General features: G+C 42.2%; 1 protein-coding gene across 1 annotated transcript in view; it reads right to left on the reverse strand.

Annotated features, from left to right (window-relative positions):
- FHAD1 (forkhead associated phosphopeptide binding domain 1) overlaps positions 1-23,647 on the reverse strand; it is a 185,129-nt gene that overhangs the window by 132,005 nt on the left and 29,477 nt on the right. The window contains exons 4-5 of the mRNA XM_043996552.1: positions 14,385-14,467; positions 8,102-8,503 (exon numbers count right to left, since the gene is read on the reverse strand). Of these exons, the coding sequence (XP_043852487.1) occupies positions 8,102-8,503; positions 14,385-14,467 (485 nt within the window). The remainder of the gene's footprint in view (positions 1-8,101; positions 8,504-14,384; positions 14,468-23,647) is intronic.

Consider the following 23,647-nt stretch of genomic DNA (forward strand, 5'->3'; position numbering starts at 1 on the left):
GTTTTTAAGGCGATTCCTGTGGCCTTGATGGCAGCAACAACTTTCATTCCACTCTGTTCCAATCTGATCTGATCGATCAGTGGATTGATAAGCATTTATTAAGCACCAATTGTGTACTCTGTGGATACTGTGCTAGGCACTGTAGAGCCAAAGACAAAAATAAAGCAATCCCTGTCTTCAAGGAAATTCGATTTTAAGAATGGAGATGTAGACACTTGACACTTACTAGCTGCGTGACCCTGGGCAAGTCATTTAACCCCATTGCCCCACCAAAAAAAAAAAAAAAGTTTGGCAAAGAATGGAGATGGTAGACATATATGTGTAGGACATATGCGCATAGAGTGTATATATGTACAAAATAGGTACAATAAATACAAGGTAATTTTTTTCTTTTCGGTGGAGGAGTCATTAGTAGCAGAGAGAATCAGGAAAGCCTTCATGAAGAAAGTGTCTCTTGAACTGAATTTCAAGGCCAAAGTATGCTACTCTTTTTTTTGGGGGGGGTGTGAAGCAATTGGGGTTAAGTAACTTGCCTAGGGTCACACAGCTAGTAAGTGTCTGAGGTCGGATTTGAACTCAGGTCCTCCTGACTCCAGAGCTGCTATTCTATCCACTGTGCCACCTTGAACTGAATTTCAGAGAAAGTGGTGGAGGTGAGGAAGGGTACATTCTAGGTATGGGGGGCAGCTGGTATAAAGGCATAGATTCAGCAGATGGGGTATTGTGCATTAAGAATAGGAAAAAATACCAATTTGGTGAATAATAATACTAATTGCTAAAAATTATATAGGGCTTTCAGGGTTGCAAAGTGCTTTACAAATTTGATTCTCACAACAAAGCTGGGAGGGGAGGTACTATTATTATCCCCATTTGGCAGATGCGGAAACTAAGGCCAAGAGAGGTTAAGTGACCTGCCCAGGGCCACATGGCTGGTAAAGGTCTGAGGCTAAATTTGAACTCAAGTCTTCCTGTCTACAAGTCCAGCATTCTGTGTGCAACACTCCCTTAGACGCTCCAGCTAGAATGTGGAGTTTGTAAAGCAATGCAAAAGAAATCTGGAAGAATAACTTGGGACCAGGCTGTGAAAAACCCTCTATGCAAAAGAGAGGAATTTTTTATGAAATCCTGGATGCAAGTGCTTCAATATATGGAGTGAGTGAGAGGGAGAAGAATGACTTTGAACCCATGGACTGGGATAATGGAGAAAATAGTCATGCCCTTGATGGATAAAGGGAAGCCCAGAACATGGTTGGGTAGGGGTGGGCAGAGAGTTCTATTCTGGAAAAAGTTGAGTTGGAGGGACACAGTTCAAAATATGCAACAGGCAGTTGGTGATTTATGTCTGGAGCTCGTGGGGAGCTTAGTAATTTGCATAGACATGATAATTGGATCCACGGGAGCTGGCAGAATCATCAAGAAGGTGTTGAGAGACAAGAGAAGAAAGCCCTGAACAGAGCCTTGGGGGCTGGCCACAGTTAGGGAGCATCATCTGGAGGATGTTCCCCTAAAGGATTATGTAACCATTTAGTAAGCACCTGCTACATGTACGGCACTGTGCGAGGTGCTAGGGATAAAAAAATGAAATAATAATTGTAATGACATTTATATAGGGTTTTTTTAAAAAAAAAGTGTAAATCACTTTACATAATCATCATCTCATTTAATTCTCCTAGTGATCTTATGAGGTAAGTTATGAGAAGTATCACCACTCCCATTTTACAGATGAGGAAACTGAGGCTTAGAGAGATCAGTTGGTTTACTCAGGATTTCATAGCTACTGCTTCTGAGGTGGGACCTGAAACTGAGTCTTCATGACTCCAAATAAGAACTCTATCCACCATGCCATGCTGCCTCTTACAAAAACAAGTTCCTGTGGGCAGCTAGGTGGTGCAGGGGATAAAGCACCAGCCCTGGATTCAGGAGGACCTGAGTTCAAATCCAACCTCAGACATTTGACACTTACTAGCTGTGTGACCTTGGGCAAGTCACTTAACCCTCATTGCCCCAGCAAAAATAAAAAAACCAAAAAAACAAGTTCCTGCTCTCATGAAGCTTACATCCTACTGGGGGAATATGATCAATACATACATATGTATATCTACCCATCCATCCATCCATCCATCTATCCACCTATCCACCTATCTATTAGAAATAGATATATGTATGTATGTATGCACATGTGTATATATGTATTTATATGTATGTATATGTGTGCATATATATATATATATATATATATATATATATATATATATATATATATATATATATATATATATATATATATATAACTTGTGATCCTACCTCTTACCTTTTTTTAAAATGACCACTGAGGTATAGGTTAATGAAGATTTGGGAAGCAAGAGAGCAATAAAGTCATTTCGTAGGCTCACCTTTCTACCTTCGCCAGGAGACTTGGGCAATGGAAGTTTGCACCAGTCACAAAGCTGGCCTTTACTGAAGAGAGGCCCATGAGGTCTGTACTTGGGATCCAGGGATGGAAGCTTCCTCTTCCTTCCACTGTCTTTGAGATTTGGACTTCATGGTCTCCAGGTGGGTGATGGAGCCTGGGCGACTGCAGTTCTTGACATTGTGGGTTGTCCATGAGGTAATCCAGAGCTTCTGGGACTGGGACTATGCCAGTCATGGTGGCCTCTGATACTGAGGTGCAAGATTGTATTATTTGGCAACTGTGTCTGCTAGAGAACAGCTTAGATTCTCAGATCCTCCAACAGAGAAGGGGGCTGGAGTTCACGGAGAAGCCTGGACCCCGAGGCTCAAGGCTGGCAGCAATTGAGAAGCATATTGCTCAGTGAATAAGGCAAGGAGGATTGTTTTCTTTCACTGCTCTGCTTTTCCCAAGATCTTCCTGGTATACTTCAGGAAGTGGAGCTGGCATCGCATGCACAAGCACTTTTCCCCTTATGCTCTTCCATCAACTGCAGGTGTGGGCGTTTTAGTGATTTTGTCCTGACTCTCTGAACATCTGATTGGTAAAGTTTGGAAGATGGCTAGAGGTGGATAGGGAAACTAAGTGGTACTAGATCACTAGACCTGGAATCTGAAAGACTCATCTTTCCGAGTTCAAATTCAGCCTCAGATACTTAACACTTCCTAGCTGTGTGACCCTGGGCAAGTCACTTCACCCTGTTTGCCTCAGTTCCTCATCTATAAAATGAGCCGGAGAAGGAAATGACAAACCACTCCAGTATCTCTACCAAGAAAACCCCAAATGGGGTCATGCAGTGTCAGACATGACTGAAACAAAGAAACAACAACAAAGGTGAATAACTCCATGTAGGATTCCTTAACTTCTTTCCATTTTGATTATGTTCAATATGGTACATGCCCATGGCATGTTGTGAACCTATTCCTACAGATGGAAATGAGAACAACCAAAGAAAGAAGAGCCCACACAAAAGGTTGGGATTGTAGTGCTGTAGTTTAAAATATTCTTAGTAATATGACCTTTCATCTCCAAGCAATCTAATCAATCTATCTTAAAGCTAGGTATCCATGGGCTGGGTGTCCTCTGGTGACCAGTGGAAATGGTGTAGTGGTTTGGGCTGTTCTCACAGGAGAGTAGCTGAGGTGGTTCATAGAGAACTCCATCTTGTGGACAACTCAGCTTGTTAACCCTCTTGCTGGATGAGTAATATAGGGACACATTGCCATCTTCTATAAGCTTTAAAAAATTTTTTAAATTAAAAAAAAATTGGTTTTTGTGGTAATGAGGGTTGTGACTTGCCCAGAGTCACACAGCTAGTAAGTGTCAAGTGTCTGAGGTAGAATTTGAACTCAGGTCCTCCCAAATCCAGGGTTGGTGCTTTATCCACTACGCCACCTACCTGCTCCCCTTAGAATTAATAATATAGCTTATATATATATATATGTATATATATATGTACATATAGTTTATAATATAAGCTTTAAGGCAACACATGAGCTGAATTAGACTGCTGATGTGGTAGAGTGATATAAACCTAGAAATATACCAGCATGGTACTAAGTGTCACATACATGATCTACTGAGGAGAGAGCACTAACAAAGAGGGGGATCCAAACATTATAGAATCCTAGAATTTTGGAGTTAAAAGGGACCACTGATGCTATCTCATCCAAACCACACTAGAAAACAATCTCTACTATAACATACCTGAGCAGTGGGCATCCATTCTCTATATGAAAACCTCCTTTGAGGGAGAACCCACCACTCTTTAGACAGCCCATTCCATTTTTGTTTGTTTGTTTTGTTTTGTTTTGTTTTGCAGGACATTGAGGGTTAAGGGACTTGCTCAGGGTCACACAGCTAGTAAGTGTCAAGTGTCTGAGGCCAAATTTGAACTCAGGTCCTCCTGAATCTAGGGCCTGTGCTTTTATCCACTGCGCCACCTAGTTGTACCCCCATTCCACTTTTAAACAACTTTAAATTTTAGGAAATTTTTTCTGCCATGGAGGCTAAACTTGATTCTTTGCAATTTCTACCCACTGTTCCTGATTCCCGCTTCTGGGAAGTATTACAAGTATAATACTTCCTTCACCTGTTGGTCTTTGAAAAATACTCTCAGAAAGTTATTAGGATTCCCCTAAGTCTTTAGGGCGCTAAACATCTCTAGTTCCTTCAACATCCTTATATGGCATGGGTTCAGGGCTCTCCACCATCCTGGCTTCATTCCTCTGTGCATTCTCTAGCTCAGTGGTTCTAGACTGTAGTTCTAGAGCCACGGGGGTCCCCTAGACCCTTTCAGTGCGTCTATGAGGTCAAAACTGGCTTCATGATAATATTGCCATTTTAATTTCGACTACAGTAAATGCCAACAAATAGAACTAAAAAAAAAAATAAAAGTTCTTTGGGATCTGCATTTTTTGGAGTCCTGAGACCAAAAGGTTTCAGAACTGTTACTTGAGCTTAGCAGGATCCTTCTAAATATGTGGCTTCCAGAACTGAACACAATTTCCTGGATATGTTTTTTGTTTGTTTGTTTGTTGGTGGTGGGTTTAGTGACTTGCCCAGGGTCACACAGCTAGTAAGAGTCAAGTGTCTGAGGCTGGATTTGAACTCAGGTCCTCCTGAATCCAGGGCTGGTGCTTTATCCACTGTGCCACCTAGCTGCCCCCTCCTGGATATGTTTTAAATAGGCCATAGTAATTATGGATCTTCTTGTTGCTATTGTTCGGTTGCTACAATTGTATCTGATGCTTGGTGACAATATTTCAGTTTTTTTTTTTTTTGGCAAAGATACTGGAGTGGTTTGCTATTTCCTTCTCCTGTTCATTTTACAGAAAAGGAAACTGAGGCAAACAGGGTTAGATGACTTGCCCAAGGTCATACAACTGGGCTTAGCCCCTTATTTCTGGAAGCCCTATCTCTCAATGCAACCCAAGATCACATTAGCTATTTCACCTCCCCCATCCTGTACTTGTGAAGTTATTTTTTTAAATTAAAATATAGAACATTATATTTATCCCTACTGAATTTCATTTAATTAGATTCACCCCATTTCCTTAACGATTGAGATCTTTTTGGCTCCTGACTCTGTTATACAGTGCGTTCATTATCTCATTTTTTTTGGTGCCATCTGCAAACTGAATGAGTATGCCTTCTTTGCCTTTCTCCAAATCATGGACAAAAATGTTAGACAGCATCAGGTCAACCACAGATCCCTGGGACACTCCATCTCTTGCCAGTTGACATTGAATCCATCTATAACTATTCCTTGAGTCCAAGCATTCAACCAATTCCAAATCCACCCAACTGCATTATCGCCCAGTCTCCATTTCTCCAAATTTCCTACAAGAATAGTATGAGACACTTTATCAAATGTTTGCTAAAAATCAAACTAATCTGTATCTACAGCTTCACTTGATTTACCACTTTAGTAACCCTGTCATAAACGGAAATGAAATTAGTCTACCATGACCAGTCATTGATGAAGGTAGGACAGGTCTTTATACTTACGTGTTCCTTTGTCTGAACGTTCACTAACTAACCCTTTAATGATTTGTTCTAGAATTTCCCCGGGAGCTGGCTGGCCTACCATTGGTAGCTCCCATTCTTTTCTTTCCCGGAGAAGAACAACATACACCTTTCTCTAATCTTGCAATATTTCTCCCATTTTCCATGATCTCTCAGATATTACTGTCAATGACTCAGCAATCTCAACTATGCCCTTTCAGGACGTAAGGATGTAATTTATTTGGAAAAGATCACCTGAATTCATCAAGGGTGAGTAGGAAGGAAATATCTGGTTTTTTCCTTACTTAGTTTGGGTATCAACTCATCTGCTGACCTCTTTTTTCTCCAAGCCAGAGAAAAGTGAAATCAGAATCGAGCAGTTCTAGCCTCCTTCTGTTGTTGATTGTCATTGTTCTATCCAACTCAAACAAACAGGCCTACCTTTTCTTTGTCCCTCCTTTTTCTTCTGATGCAGCTAAAAACAGCAACAACCAGACAGGCCCTTTCAGTTATCCTTAGCTCCCCTTTCCAGACTCTGCTCATTCTGAACTCAAGCATGTAAAGTAATATCAGGATCATGACATGTTGTTATTGTTGTTCAGTTGTGTCCGACTCTTCATGAACGCTTTTGGGGTTTTCTTGGCAAAGATACTGCAGTGGTTTGCCATTTCCTTCTCCGGCTCATTTTACAGATGAGGAAACTGAAACACACAGGGTGAAGTGACTTGCCCAGGGTCACACAGCTAGGAAGTGTCTGAGGCCAGATTAGAACTCAGGAAGATGAGTCTTCCTAATTCCAGGCCTGCTACCCTATGCACTATGGCGCCACTTAGCTTCTTCTGTCCTATATATAGTAGGTGTTTAATAAATGTTGATTGAATTGAACAACCTTGTCAATGCAAATATTATACCCCCCCATTTTAGAGATGAAAGAATTGATGCTTAGAGAGATAAAGTGATCCATCCACAATCACACAGCTAATCTCTGGCAGGATTGAGATTCAAAGCCAGGTTTTATGACACTTACTAGCTGTGTGAGCCTGAGCAAGTCACTTAACCCCCATTGCTCTGAAAAAAATGCAGGTTTTAATGTCATGGAACAATTTAGAGTTACAGAATCTGGGCTTGAATCTTGGCTGTACTACTCACAAATTGTGTAACTTAAGGAAAATAATTTAATTTCTTAATACCTCACTTTCCTCATCTGTAAAATGAGTAGATCGGACTAGACCAGAGGTGTCAACAATACCGTTAGGTGGTTCGATAGTGCATAGAATGCTGAGCTTAGAGTAAGGAAGACTTGAGTTCAAATCTGGCCTCAGACACTTATTAGCTGTGTGACCCTGAGCAAGTCACTTCACCCTGATGGCCTCAGTGTCCTCATCTATAAAATAAGCTGGGGAAGGAAATGGCAAACCATTGTAGTATCTTTGCCAAGAAAACCCTAAATGGGGTCACCAAGACTGAACAACAACAACAATGTCAACCATACAGCCTTTTGGCTACATATGGTCCACCACATTTTAAGTAAGGCCCGAATCAGATTAAAATGCAAAATTAACAAAATAAATAAAAATACAATAGGGGGGGCGGCTAGGTGGTGCAGTGGATAAAGCACCGGCCCTGGATTCAGGAGTACCTGAGTTCAAATCCGGCCTCAGACACTTGACACTTACTAGCTGTGTGACTCTGGGCAAGTCACTTAACCCCCATTGCCCCGCAAAAAAAAAAAAAAAAAAAACCCACAAAAAAACAACAACAAAATACAATAGGAACATAGATAATTTCAATCTGTGGTTTTCTAAGTCACTCTGTGTCTGAAAGACTCTTTATATACAATCTAGTGGCCCCCTTTCTATTTGAGATTGGCATCACTGGGTTAGATAGTCTCTTTGGGGTCTCTTCTAGCTCTACACCTATGTTCCAAAGGAAAGGGATGAGGCAATTATCTATGTACTAGGGTGTGAGGGTGGTACATGCTCAGTTCTTATCTAAATTGCCTAATAATTTGGAGTTTTGAGGGACTTAAATAATCTGGCCTCAACACTTGGTTTTGCTTTCACTGTGGAGACATCACAGTACATCCAGACTTAAAAACAAACAAATAATACCCAAGCCTTTAGTCTTGATATCCTTATAAAATACCTGGTCTTTCAAGGATTGAATCTCAGACTTTTTGTCATCAATGTCCTGATCCAGGAGCTCTAGGCGCTGACCCATCTCGATGTCACTCTGGCCGGGGGCCGTCTGTGCTAACATCAGCCTCTGAGCCATGGTGGCCACTTCATTTTGGAGATTGGCGATCACCGCGTCTTTGTGTTTGGCTTCCATCTCGAAGCCCGAGAGGCGGCTGACTTCCTGTCCCAGGTGCTGGATGATGTCATCTTGGGTGTTGAGTTCATTGGCAATGGTGACCAGCTGAGTCTGCTCCATGTGTGGGATACTGATGTGGTGGGACTGGTCCAAGGGTGAGATATTGATGAGTTGAGGCTGCTCCAGCTGGGACATACTGACCAGGTGGGACTGATTCAGGTGCATAACTCGGCCCTAAAGAGGTTTTCAGAGAGTTAAAAGGGTCAGAGATTTGGTTTGCTCTTTGCTTTCAAGGTTTAATCTATGGATGTGATAATAGCAACAGTGCCTGGAGTCAGGAAAACCTGAGTTCAAATCTGGCCTCGGACACTCATTAACTATGTGACATTAGATAAAACACTTCACTTCTGTTTGCCTCAGTTTCCTCAACTGGAAAATGGAGATAATAACAACACTTACCCCTCAATGTTATCACAAAGATAAAATTTAATAATAATTGTAAAATGCTTAGCATAGTGCCTGGCACATAGTAGGTACTATATAAATGTTAACTAATATTAGCCCAAATATGTATTAAGCAACTACTGTGGGCAAGAACCATCGCTCTGCTCAGGTCCTCCCATTTTTCCCACTGATGAGTTCCTCTTGGGGCCTCCCTTTTGGGAAAGGGTCCAGGCTAGCCAGCCTTCATTCTGCTCCTGGTTCTTCTGTTGACTTCCTAGACTTCAAAATTAGGTCCTACCCAACCACCTCTTTAGGGGTATGTGTGTGTGTGTGTGTGTGTGTGTGTGTGTGTGTGTGTGTGTGTGTGTGTGTCTTCCCCCATTAGACTGTAAGTTCTTGAGGGGAGGGATTGTCTTTCTTTTTGTACCCCCCTCATTATCTATGTCGTATTTTAATTTATTTTGTTAAGCATTTGCAGTTTGATCTGGTTCCAGAGCATGGGAGTTTTGCAGGCTCATGCAGGACCTCTAGTAGAGGGTGACTCAGAGGATTGAGAGAATGGAGTAAGGGAGATCAGTGAGAAGGCTATTGTGGGAGGAGTGCACTCTGGATAATGGGTGATGGTGGTGTGAGTGGACAAGGGTGGGGAGGTACCTAAGAGATGTTGTGGAGTAGAATCAAAAGGACTTATTAGTAACTGATTCAATATGGGGGTGGTAGAGAGTCATGAACAACCTCTCTGAGGCTGAGAACCTGCAGGAAATTAGGAAAAGGGTGAGCACAATACCTGCAGGGGGCACATTGAAAATACTTAATAAATGCTTGCTACCTCATAAGGCATTTGGCTAGGCACTGAAGGGAAGATAAGAATGATAATATTATAATAACCAACATTTACATTGTATTTTAAAGTTTGTAGAGCATGTTATATATATATATATATGTGTGTGTGTGTGTGTGTGTATGTGTATATATATATATATTACATATATATATATATATATATATATATAATTATCTCATTTTATCCTCCCCCTGGTATTCAGTCAGTCCTTTTTTTTTCAGTAATGTCACTCTCTGTGACCCCTTTTGGGGTTTTCTTGGCAAAGATCCTGGAGTGGGTTTCCATTTCCTTCTCCAGCTCATTTTACAGATGAGGAAACTGAGGCAATAAGGGTAAAATCACTTGCCCAGGGTCACACAACTACTAAGTGTCTGAGGCCAGATTTAAACCCAGGAAGAGGAGTCTACCTAACTCCAGTCTAGGTGTTCTATCCACTTTGATGCCTAGCTGCTTCCCTTACCTTTATCCTACCCCTTTACTACATATAGATTATTAAATGTATATAATTTAGAGGCAGGCAGAACCTTCGAGGTCACAAGAAATGATGAGGATCATAATTTTAGAGCTGGAAGGCACCTTGACAAGCATCTAGTCCTGCTCCATCATTTTTTTTTTGTTTGTTTTTGTTTTTTTGTTTTTGTGGGGCAATGGGGGTTAAGTGACTTGCCCAGGGTCACACAGCTAGCAAGTGTCAAGTGTCTGAGGCTGGATTCGAACTCAGGTCCTCCTGAATCCAGGGCCGGTGCTTTATCCCTTGCGCCACCTAGCTGCCCCCCCTGCTCCATCATTTTTACATTAAAAAAAAGATTAAAGTCTCCTTTTAGGGAAAATGACTTGCTCAAGGTCACTCAAGCAATAAAGAGCAGAGCCAGGAATCAACCCTAGGTCCTTCTTATTATCCCCATTTTACAGATGAGAAAGTTAATGCTTAAAGAAAAGCAATTAACTTGCCCACAGCCACTCAACTTGTATTATCGGAAGCAGAATTTGCAACCTAATGTTAAGGTCTTCCTGATCCCAAGGCCTCTACTCTACCCATTAGGCCAACTAATGGCCTGACATAAGTGTGTCCCACCCACAGTGTCACTTTTTGTCTCTAACCATACCAATCTAGTAGGTTTCTAAAGCAACAACAAAATAAGGTCTTGCCGGAAGCCATCAGCAAAATGTTCAGAAGATGAAAAGACAAGCAAAAGCCCCCTATACCTTTGCTGAAATCCATTGGGTGGACTTTAAACATCAGTCAAGATGCGGCAGTTTTGAGGCAGCTAGGTGGTGCAATGGATAGAGCACCGACCCTGGATTCAGAAGGACCTGAGTTCAAATCTAACCTCAGACACTTGACACTTACTAGCTATGTGACCCAGGGCAAGTCACTTAACCCCAATTGCCTCACTAAAAAAAAAAAAAAAAAACACCCCGAGGGATCATTGCTTTGCTAAATAATTTCCCATCTGACTTGAGTGAAAATGTTTGGCTGCCCTCCATGGTCTGAGCCTACATCAGGTACCTTTGCCAATGTTAGAACCGTGACCCTCCTAGGTCTCTGCCCATCAGTAACCCCCTGGCTTCTGACAGTGACATCTGAGGCTCTTCATTGTAGACCATTGCTGACATCCCTTCCTTGGAAGGGCTTGTGACAAAAATCTCAGGAGCCAAATAATAATAACTTGTTACTCAGTCATTTTTTTAGTCAATACAACTCTTCATGACCCCGTTTGGGGTTTTCTTGGCAATGATACTGGAGTGGTTTGCCATTTTCATCTCCATCTCATTTTATAGATGAGGAAACTGAGACAAACAGAGTAAAGTGACTTGCTCAGGGTCACACAGTTAATAAATATCTAAGGCTGGATTTGAACTCAGGTCGTCCTGATTCCAGGCCCAGCACTCTATCCATTGTGCCACCTAATATCTAACATTTATATAGTGCCTACTGTGTGCCAGGCATGGTGTTAAATGCTTTACAGTAATTATCTCATCTGATTTTCCCAACAACCCTGGGAAGAAGATGCTTTTATTATCCCCACTTTACTGTTGAGGAAAGTAAGGCAAACAGAGGAATTTGTTTTATGTTTGTTTATGTTTTTGTTTTTACTCACTCGCCCATAATCACACAGCTATTAAGTGTCTGAGGCTGGATTTGAACTCAGGTCTTCCTGAGTCCTGACCCAGAACTCTATCCACTATGCCACCTAGCTGCCAAATCGTGTGGTAGAAAGAGCACTGAACTTATAGTGCAGCCTGAGTATGAATTCTGGAATAGAGAATGGTTTGGAGTCAAAACGACTTAAATTTAGATCACCTGTATGACCTTGGACAAGTCATTTAACTGCTTCCCACTTCCTTTTTCTCATCTGTACAACTGGGATAAATAATAGCACCTCCTTCCCAGGGTCATTATGAGCATCATATGAGATCATATCTGTGAAGTGCTTTGTTAGTCCTATTATTATTATTATTATTATTATTATTATTATTATTATTATTATTATTATTATTATTATTTTTTAGGGCAATGAAGGTTAAGTGACTTGCACAGGGTCACACAGCTAGTAAGTGTCAAGTGTCTGAGGCCAGATTTGAACTCAGGTGCTCCTGAATCCAGGGCCGGTGCTTTATCCACTGCGCCACCTAACTGTCCCAGTCCTATTATTATTATTATTATTATTATTAATCATCCTCTCTGAGCCTCTGTTTAATTATCTGTTCAATGAGAGAGTTGAGGTAGATGGACTCTAAAAGGCCTTTTAGCTCAGATGTCCATGGTCCTATACCTGAAGGTCCCTTAACTGCACTGTTGGTCATTCCCAATGTCACTGCCTTGGGAGGAGATGGGAGAGATAAAGGATACTCTGCTCCTTAGCCCTCAAGTTTGGGATGGATGACTTGCTTCTGTCTGTCCCTCTTCCACAGTGAATTTTCCAACTCACATGATCTATTACAGTGATAGCAGAAAGATCGGGCACAAATCATTTAGGCTTGGCCAATTAGGATAATTAGGAAAAATGATCGGCATACATCATCACAGAATGCTGCCTGACAAGTCTGGCTTCTTGGCTTCACCTCCCAAGCATTTGACTCTTCTTTTCCAGCCCCCAATCCTTGAGTATAGCAAGTTTTTTTTTTTCTGTTCTCTTTTCTAGGTGCAATCCCTAGGACTAAGATGCTTTCTAGCTATGAAAGTCTATGATCCTAAATCTTCCCCCTTCACAGTCCTTAAAGGCCTTCACTAGAAGTGTTAACCTCCCCACCCCACAATCTATCCCCACCTGACCCTTCCTAAACTCACTTCAAATTATTCTCATTAGAAATGAATAAGTAAATAAATAAGTGAATGAATGAATGAATGAATAGATAAGTAAATACATAAACGAATGAATAAATGGATGAATGAATGAACAAACAAATGAATGAATGAATGGATTATTCCCATTCATAACTTTTATGTTCCAGCTGGACTACTAACTATTTCTTAGAAATGGCATTCCGGGGGCAGCTAGGTGGTGTAATGGATAAAGCACTGGCCCTGGATTCAGGAGGACCTGAGTTCAAATTCGGCTTCAGACACTTGACACTTACTAGCTGTGTGATCCTGGGCAAGTCACTTAACCCTCACTGTCCCGCAAAAAAATTTTTTTAAAAAGAAAAAGAAAAAAGAAATGGCATTCCAATTTCCATCCTTATGCCTTCCCATAGAACCCAAAGCACTTCCCATATTCCCTTTGTCTCATCCCTGGAATATACTACATCCCTACATCCTTCCACCTCTCAGATCCTTGCATTCCTTCAAGGCTTCATTTAAGGGTAACTTCCAGGAAACTGCTGGAGTGTCATGGATTCCTAGGATTTGTTCAAATTCCATTTTTTAAAAACTGCTGTTGGGGGCGGCTAGGTGGCGCAGTGGATAGAGCACCGGCCCTGGATTCAGGAGTACCTGAGTTCAAATCCGGCCTCAGACACTTGACACTTACTAGCTGTGTGACCCTGGGCAAGTCACTTAGCCCCCATTGCCCTGAAAAAAAAACAAAACCAACTACTGTTGATCCTTTGGGTGGTTCTTACCTCCTTCTCTCCCTCCCTCCCTCAGAGCCTCATGAAATCTTAGCAACTTGAAAGGGAGAGCTTTAGTGTTCTTTTTTTCAGGACTAGAAGAGGTATAGCTCTTCAGCCTCTCTGCCAAATGTCATCCAACATTGGCTTGAGGGGGAGAACTATGAAAAAACTTTGCAAACTTTAAAGGGTGATGTAAATGGTTGTTACTGTCATCTTTCCCTGGAAGATCTCCTGTGATGAGGAGCTCATTACCTCTCAGAACTCTCCATTCCACTGCTCTACTTGTTAGAGATTTTAAAAAATTTCATATTGAGCCTGAAGCTACCTTCTTGTAATCTCTCCATCCTTCTACACCGCAGTGTTATAACTGACCCCCATCAATGTTCTATCTATTGTCAATAGGAAATGAACATTGCTGGGACTTACTGTTGTGCCTTTGTCTCGCTTCCTCTATCTCTTCTCCCTTTCACCCTGCCTCCTTCTTTTCCTCCCTCTCTACTTTCTTTTCCCCTCCTTCTCTCTCTCTCTCTCTCTCTCTCTCTCTCTCCTCCCTCTCTCTCCTTTCACCTCCTTCTTGCTCTTTCTCCCTCTCTCTTTCTCTCTCCCTCCCTCCTTCCCCCCCTCTAATTTTCCCTCTCACTTTCATACACAGTCTCTTATCTACAGCAAAAAAAGGTTACAACTATCACATGCCCAGTAGGGTGGAGGGGGCACTTTTGAATGGAGCTTCAACCAATCAGCAATTGGAGCCCTTCTGCCACGAGACCTTACCTTTTCATGGGGTATTGTAGAGTGTGGATCCAGGTTACAAAAACCCTCATCAGGTGACCAGACCGAGTCTCCGGTTGTCCAGACTGATGCACAGCAATTCATAAAAAAGGACAAACAAAAGTGTTGTGAGTTTTGGCGTTATGAAAGTTCGCCGTGTCCATCCGTCTATCAATCAAGAAGCAATATGAAGTACTTACTATGTGTCAAGCATCATGCTAGGTGTCAAAGATACAACTACTAAGAACCTCTTGCCTCTCTCCTCATGTCTAAAACCACATCACCAACCGCCTGCTGGATGTATCTTCTTAGACATATGTTCCATGGGCAACTCAGATTTAACATGGAGAGACAGTAAGGTATGGAGGAAAGAGTATTGGATTTGGGGTCATCAAACTCAAAAGGAAATATGGCAGGGGCAGCTAGGTGGCGCAGTGGATAGAGCACTGACCCTGGAGTCAGAAGGACCTGAGTTCAAATCCAGTCTCAGACAGTTGACACTTACTAGCTGTGTGGCCCTGGACAAGTCACTTAACCCCAATTGCCTCACTAAAAAAGGAAATATGGCATAGTGGATAAAATACCTGACTTGAAGCCGGGACGTCCTGAATTCAAATCCTGCTTCACACCCTAAGCTCTGGGATCCCAGGCAAGTCACTTCATTTCTGTCTCTATTTTTTCATTTGTAAGAGATTTGGATTTGATGGACTCTAAGGTCCCTTTCAGCTCTAAATTTGTGATCCTCTGATCTTATGTATGAATGTAGCTCATTCCATTCCCTGAAAAATATGGCCCTTTTCTAAAGGTTCCCAACCTCGGAATCATCCTTGAGTCAACAGCATCACCTATCATTCTCGAATGTGGAGTGTGACAATAGTCTCCTAATTGATTTCCCTTACTCTATTATCTCTAAGCCATCCTCTGCCAGCGGTGTCAGACTTAACAGGTCCTGCCAAACTCCCATGCTTTGCGATCAAACTAAAATGTAAAGGTAATAAAGGAAATAAAAACACAACATTTGTTGTTCAGTCATTTCAGACTTTTTGTGACCCCATTTGGGATTTTCTTGGCAGAGATACTGGAGTAGTTTGTCATTTTCTTCTCTAGCTCATTTTACAGATGAGAAAATGGAGGCAAACAGAGTTCAGTGACTTGTCCAGGGTCACCCCGCTAGTAAGTGTCTGAGGCCAGATTTGAACTCAGGAAGATGAGTCTTTCTGACCCCAAGCCCTGCTCTATGCACTATGGTGCCACCTAGCTGCCCCTAAAAATACAACACAGATAATGCTAATTTGTGGCTTTCTAGTCAATATACATGTAAGCCTTAAGGGATCCGTTTCTATTTGAGCTTGACACCACTATTCCTCACAGCTGAAAAATTGATATTCTTAAAATGTCAGGTCTCATGATGTCACCTGCTCAAAAAGCTTCAGTGGCTTCTTATTGTCTCAAAGATCAAACAAAATTCATTTGACTGGTTTTTTAAAATCCTTCATATTGGGGCAGCTAGGTAGCACAGTGGATAGAGCACCGGCCCTTGAGTCAGGAGGACCTGAGTTCAAATCCGACCTCAGACACTTAACACTTAATAGCTGTGTGACCTTGGGCAAGTCACTTAACCCCAATTGCCTCAGTAAAAAAATAAAAAACAAAAAACAAAAGGCTTGGACCAACTCTGTGCTGTGAGTTGGAAGGAGCCACAGTGGCAATACCAGGCACCCCCAGCTCTGAGGTGGTGGAGCCACCATCACCAACATCACCAAGGACTAGAGTCTAAGGCATCTCTCACTTCCCAGAACAGGCTGCCTTTCCTGCCTCCCTACTTAGTCATACTAGTTTTCCTTCTATATCTGTTACTTTCAATGACTATTAAACCCTGTTGGCCAGCAGAAAAGTTAAACTGGGTCTGCATGTTATTTAAAGCTTAGAGATAGGGAGAGAATAAGGGAGAGAGTGTTTTCCTTATTCTAGGAAGACAGAAGGTTTGGTCAGCAGAAGCTGATCTACGTCTTGGAGCGGTAGTGCAGAAGGTGAAGAGATTGTACAGACCTGACATATTAATTCAGGATTCAGATACTCCTAGAAATAAATCATAAACTGGCAGGCTACAGGCAGTGAAGGGCAGGTAGGCACGGCTTTCTTTTTTGCTTTCTCCTCACTCAGGACAGAATGGCCCAACAAGAATGGAAGCCATTGGTTTGATGATGGTGATGGCATTGGGAGTGGTGGTGGCAATGCCTTTATAAGGTACTTTAAGGTTTACAAAGTGCTTTAGGTATATTATCTCATTTGATCTTTACAACTGTCCTTTGAGATAGGTGCTACTATTACCCCCATATTACAGTTGAGGAAAATGAGGCAGAGAGAGATTAAAGAACCTGCTTAGGGTTATACAGCTAGTAAGTATCTAAGGCAGGATTTGAACTCAGGTCTTCCCGACTCCAAGTGCATCGCTCTATCCACCTCACCACTTAAATGCCACTGAAAATACACTTACTCTTTTTACTTCCTCACAGCCTGGCATCCTCAGCAGCTCATGATTTATTTCTAAGAGTATTTGAATCAGGCAGCTAGGTGGCGCAGTGGATAAAGCACTGGCCCTGGATTCAGGAGGACCTGAGTTCAAATCCGGCCTCAGACACTTGACACTTACTAGCTGTGTGATCCTGAGCAAGTCACTTAACCCCAATTGCCTCACAAAAAAAAAAAAAGAGAGAGAGAGAGAGTAGAGGTCAATTGAGTTAACCAATCAGCTACCGCATCTCACTTAGCCCTGCTTCCTTTATCAGGTAAGAAAACTTGCACTGAGCCAATGAAGTAAGTGTGATCAAGACTAGAGACCTCTAGTGAATCAATAGACCAAACAAAAATGGTTTTTGCATTCTCTGCAAAAAGTTCTTGCTCAGATTAGAAATCCTTGCAAGGATTTAGATGGAATGGAGTGATATTATACCAGAAGAATATTTGGATTGACTGAGGGGTCTTGCTCATTACTTGTGAGGGTTGTATAAAACCAATAAGCCAATCTGGGACCAGGCATTCAGGCATCTAGCACCTTAGCACTGAAAGACTCCAAGCCAAGCTCCTAAGAAGGAATTGCTTGGGGAGGGCAAGAGGGGGAAGGGGAGACTGGAAGGAGTACCTCAGCCTCCATTCTTCCTACTCTTCAACTTTGACCAGAGAAGGACCATGTGAACTTTTGAGGGAAGGAAGAGTTACTTTTTTTCATCAGTATCCCTGGAACAGCAATGGTTGACAGCAGTGTCTGTGTCAGGAGCTGAGGGTAAACTAGACACCCAGTGGGAGAGCAGCTTTAGGACTTTGCTGGGAGCCCAGCAGAAAAGCTAGGAACCTAAGGGGAACCTCATGGGTGACCCCACCCCAGAGCAGGCTCTGGTAGACACCATTGAGCTCAGTGGTTCTTAATCCTTTTTGTGTCTTGTAACCCACTGGTGGCCTATGGATCCCTTCTAAGAAAAATATTCTCAAATACATAAAATAAAATATGTAAGTTATGAAAAAAGCCAATCATATTAAAATAGCTATTAAAATATTTTTAAGGGGCAGCTAGGTGGCTCAGTGGATAGAGCACCAGCCCTGGATTCAGGAGTACCTGAGTTCAAATCTGACCTCCAACACTAACACTTACTAGCTGTGTGACTCTGGGCAAGTCACTTAACCCCAATTGCCTCACTAAAAAAAAAAAAAATTAAAACAAATTCAAAGACCCTAGGTTAAGAACTCCTGATCTAGTCTAGTTGCCTAGTGCCCAGCCCATAGTAGGTGCTTAATAAATGTTTATTGACTTACAAACTGACTCAGAGAGGAAAATGATTGGTCTAACATTATCTAGGTAAAACAAAGCAGAATGGGGCATAGACCCAGGTCTTCTGACTGTTAACTCCACTATACTGTTTCTCAATAGACATGAAACTCTTTAAGAAGAGAAGTTGGCATCCCCTGAGCCACAGAGCCATGAGAAGGACCAATGGGTACAAACATGGGTGAGGAAACATGAGACTATCTGCAGAGGGGAAGTGATTTCATTCAGAGTGCTTCATCAGTTTTCTCATCTCAAAAATGAAGGCTAGGGGCAGCTAGGTGGCGCAGTGGATAGAGTACCAGCCCTGGAGTCAGGAGTACCTGAGTTCAAATCCGGCCTCAGACACTTAACACTTACTAGCTGTGTGACCCTGGGCAAGTCACTTAACCCCAATTGCCTCACCCAAAAAAAAAAAAAAATGAAGGCTAGATAGAGGCTCTTTACAGTCCCTTCCAGTTGAAACATTCTCAGTTCCAAGGTCCTTTCCAGCTCTGGCATGTTCTGTTTGAAGGGACCTTCCAGCTCTGAAGTCTTATGATCAGAAGAGGCAGCCATATGAGGATGGGACATAGCCAAATGGAAACATGTTTTCTTCCTGGAGCATGAATCCACAGCATGACGAAGACAGCTTGCCAAGACTTCTCAAGCCTGCCCACCCCACCCCACTTCTGATGACTCATGTGGGATCAAATGATATCACCAGAAAAAACCTGCACTTATCTCTAGCATCTGTAAACTCTCAGGCAGGAAACGAAGGGACTTGGGAGAATAGGTGATGTTTTCCATCTTCCTTTAAGTTAAAGGTTGGAACTTGGGATGTGAAATGAGGCTTTAGGGAGTGAGTAGGAGGATACGTAGGTGAAGTTGAGAACAAGATTTGAGTTTAGGAAGTGTAGTTTAAGACACCAGAGTGATGAAGTTCTGACTAGGGATGGAGCATATCTCCTAAGGCTTATGCAAGAATATCTTTACCCCAAGACTCCCTCATTTGATAGGGGGCCCTTAAAATGAAACAGGATGGAAAAGCCTAGCTAGAACCATTAGACCACTTACTGAAGAAGATGTCAGGGATGGCAGAAAGGAAAACACCAGTGGAAGAGAGGCCTTATAACCTAAAGGAGGAAATAACTAGGAAGAAGGTTGAGCACAATGCTTATGACTAGAGCCTAAATAGTGCATGAGGGCAAGCATCATGCAAAGGTTAGGGCCTAGGAGGGAGAAGACAGAGTCTGGGAGAGCAGCTGGAGAGTTCCGGGCTAGGAGTAAGGACAAGGGAAGGGCTGAGTCAAGGAGAAGCCCACCTGGAAGATGGGAACACCTCTGAATTCCACCTTGGACACTAGCCTTCAGTTTCCTTATCACAGAATTTAGTGTTAGAAGGGACCTCAGCAGTCATTTTGTTTAACCCAGGTCAGAGCAGTCTTTCCTGAGAGTTCCTGACTCATGCAGTCGACCTCCATCCAGAAAATTCATGTGAGTTGAAGAGTAGCCCAATCCAGAGAGTTACAGTTGGCTACTGGAACCCCTAATTCCCATGAGGGCAAGGGCAAGTGGCAGGGGAAGGGGACAGGTTGGGAGGGGTGGTAGTAGGGTCATGGCATGGCATGGGACTATTGCATATCAAGATCATTTGAAAGAACCGGTGATGTTTAGCCTGGAGAAGAGCAGCCTGGGAGGAGAAGGGAAAGGATAGCTATCTTCAGATGAGAAGTACCTAAAATGAAATGGATCACATTGGGAGGGGAAGAGTAATATTCCCCTCTCTTGAAGAGCCTCATGTGTGTTAAATGCATGTAGTAAGGATTATTTGGGGAGGATGGATCAAGCAAGGTGGATGCTGAAGTCCCTTCAAACTATGAAATCCTGTTATTCTGTGTCATTATCCTTGAACCTAAAGGACATGATTGATGTCCCAGAAGTGGTGTGTATGGGGGCCCACCAGGCTGGAAGGGGAGCCAGGAGAAGATTGGCAATTTTCCCCTATAGGGAATGAAGAAAGCATGACCCTAAGACACAGCACCAATCACTTTACCTCCCCTCCTAGTACTGCTCTGCTTTTGGCCTCCACTCTATGTCTTGTATCCTGAGAGTGTGAGAAATAGAGTAAATTTGAAATTTTAATACAAGGGGGAAAATACCGCTGGAACTTGGTGGGTAGAACTCAACATTGGAATATGTCAGTAGAAGGGAATGCCTTGTTCAAATGAAATAAATCAGGTAGAAGAAGAAGTGGTTGAGTAGCATTGCCTGCCAAAATAAAATATAACTCTGGAAATCCATGAATCTGAGGGTGGAGGTAGAGTGGGGAGCATTTGGTGAGAGAAAGAGATTGAGAAAAAGAAATGATATTGTCATGGAAACGCCAGGTCTGAGACTACGGATGATGCTTTTCTCACAGAGCTCAGGAAATTGACACAAGGAAACAGATCACTAATGGAAGACTCCCACTATCTATGCAGGTGCTAGAGATAAATATCTGAATGTCAAGTGAATTCTTAACTTGCCTTAAAGAAAATTTCACCTCTTGGAAGGTTGAAGAAAAAAAAGGGAACTATGACTTAACTCTCCATTCTTTTTGACCAATGAGGGAGAACACGTCTGGTGAAGTGAAAATGATAGGAACTCTGAGAGAAAGTGACCATGTTATCTATCTGTTCAGGAATGAATGGCACACTTAATTCACTCTCAAGTGGTTGATGACAAGTCAAGGGAACGTTAGTTGCTTTTAATGAGTTCCAACAATGGCCCTGACAAATTTCATGCCAAGATCCTGAAATTACTTACATTCAGTCAATCCACAAACATTTATTAAATACCTACTATGCACCAGATGCTGGGCTAAGAACCAGAAATACCAAAAAAACCCCAAACTGCTAAAGACAGTCTTTGTCTTTGAGGACATCACAGTGTGTTGAACTAGATGACCATTGAAGTCCCTCCCAACTCAAAATTCTGTGATTCTGTGATCTTGGATGTTCTACTCTGTGTTAATAAGCTTCTCAAATGGGGCAGCTAGGTGGCACAGTGGATAAAGCACCGGCCCTGGATTCAGGAGTACCTGAGTTCAAATCTGGCCTCAGACACTTAACACTTACTAGCTGTGTGACCCTGGGCAAGTCACTTAACCCCCACTGCCCCGCAAAAAAAAAATAAGCTTCTCAAAAGTGAGGTCTGTTTCTTATTTTAGCAGGTACTTACTAAGTATTTGTTGAAACAAGCTGTGCTTTATCTGTGTATCCCCAGCAGCTAGCACAGAAGTTCCCATGTAGTGAACATTTAACAAAAGTTTCCTGGATTGAATTGAGTGCCATCACTGAAATGGCTTCGAGGAATCTTTGAAAAATCACGAAGAATGAGAGGTTGGATGCCTAGAAATTGGCCGAGGCTGTTATGTGGAAGAGAGATTGTACTAACTCCATGTTCCTCCAAAGGGAAGAGAAAAGGGGCCAGTGGGTAGATATTTCTATGGACCAGATTTTGGCACAATCCAAGAAAGATGACTCTCACAGCTAGAACTACCACACAATGGTGGTGACCTCCTCATTTCTGTAAGTAGGGAAACAGAGACTCAATGACCATCCACAATTATCCTTCATTATCTTTCATACTAGACTCCAAACTCCATGAAGCAGGGGATGCATCTTGTTTAGTCTTTGTGTCTCTGCCAGCACTTACTAGTTACAATGATCTGCATACAGAGGGAGATTAATGTTTATTGAATGAAGGTGCAACCAAGGGTTCAAAATTACATCATTTTCATAAGATTCTCTATGTGTTTTCTGACTCTCAAAGTCTCTCTCCATCTCTTTGCTCTCCATCTCTCTCTCCTGGGCTGGTCCAGAACTGTTTATGTATACTATCAAAGCCAGAAGCAAAATGTCTCCCCTCTACAAAGCTCTCACCAATTCCACCTTGATAACTAATTATTCTTTCCACTAAATGAGATTCTTAATGAAATGCTCTGGGCTTGGCTCCTGGGTTCAAATGAATGAATGAATGAATGAATGAATGAACGAACAAATGAGTGAATGAATGTTGTAAAGGGCATTTCTACATGTGGTACTGGCTGGATTGGTTGACTTCTGAAGCTCTTCCCAACTCCAGTGTCCTGTATATTTTTTAATCTTTTTTTTTTTAAATATTCTCACTCTTTTCTTCATACCAGGTCCCTCTCCTGTTTTCTTAAATAGTGTTGCCAGAAGAAGACGGATCTGAATAGATCTAGGGTACGATGCAAGACCTTTTCCATCAATATCAATTATCTCCTTCACAAATGAATAATGCCCCTTAATGCTTTTCTCATCCTGCTTGCTCCCTGATCGATCAGCATTTTCCTTTTTCAGTCCATTCCTTTCCTCACTTGTTCCCTCCATAAGCTATTGGAAAGGGTGGGAGAGGGGGGAGGGATCTTGCTCCCTTCTTCCCTCCTGCCTCTCTCTCTCTCTCCATCCTGACCATGGGGAAAGCCTGCAACATTAAGAACTCTTTAGGGCTATAAGAATCAAGAGGTAGGGGCAGCTAGGTGGCACAGTGAATAGAGCACGAGCCCTGGATTCAGGAGGACCTGAGTTCAAATCCGGCCTTAGACACTTAACACTTACTAGCTGTGTGACCCTGGGCAAGTCACTTAACCCCAATTGCCCCGCAAAAAAAGAAAGAAAGAAAGAAAAGGAAAGGAAAGGAAAGAAAAAATCAAGAGGTGATGTAACAGTGTCTTTGGTTTGGTATTCCTCAGGGCTTTTGATTCCCTTGAGCATCTCAAAATAGGGACCATACTTCCCCCCAAAAGTCAGAATCAATGTGTAGATCATTGGAGGGAATGTTCTTTTGTTAACCAAATAAAGAGAGGAAATTTTGTCCCTTAGTTTATCATGAACCAGATCAAGAGAGGAGATGTCTATTTATTTCCACATGCCTTTCCCATGAGCCAAGCTGACATCCACATGATCGTGGCTCCCTCTGGTGAATATTTCAACAGAAACTCTACCTGAAAGATATAATTTTTCCTGGCTGCAGAATTTCTTCATATTCATCTTTTGTTTCACAGCTACTATAAAATGGGAGCTGGAAATTGCTTGGCTTAGAGAGTTGTCCTTAAGGGGAAATGTTGGCCACAAAGTCTCTCCAAACAAAATGCTTGCACACTAATAAAAATGTATGTCAGACATATTTTATCAAAATGTAGGGTGGAGGTGATTTTCCTTCTACATCATAATAGCAAGGAAAGAAAGTAAGAAGAAAGGGGTATACTTGTATTATTTGAACACAGAATGTCAATGCTGGAAGGGAACTTAGAACAGAGAATGTCAGAGTTGGGAGGAACCTTAGAATACAGGATGTCAGAGTTGGGAGGAAACTTAGAACAGGGAATGTCAGAGTTGGGAGGAACCTTAGAACAGGGAATGTCAAGAACTGGGAGGGACCTTAGAACACAGGATGTCAG

The sequence above is a fragment of the Dromiciops gliroides genome, chromosome 3 (assembly GCF_019393635.1).
Source record: "Dromiciops gliroides isolate mDroGli1 chromosome 3, mDroGli1.pri, whole genome shotgun sequence".
Taxonomy (NCBI): domain Eukaryota; kingdom Metazoa; phylum Chordata; class Mammalia; order Microbiotheria; family Microbiotheriidae; genus Dromiciops; species Dromiciops gliroides.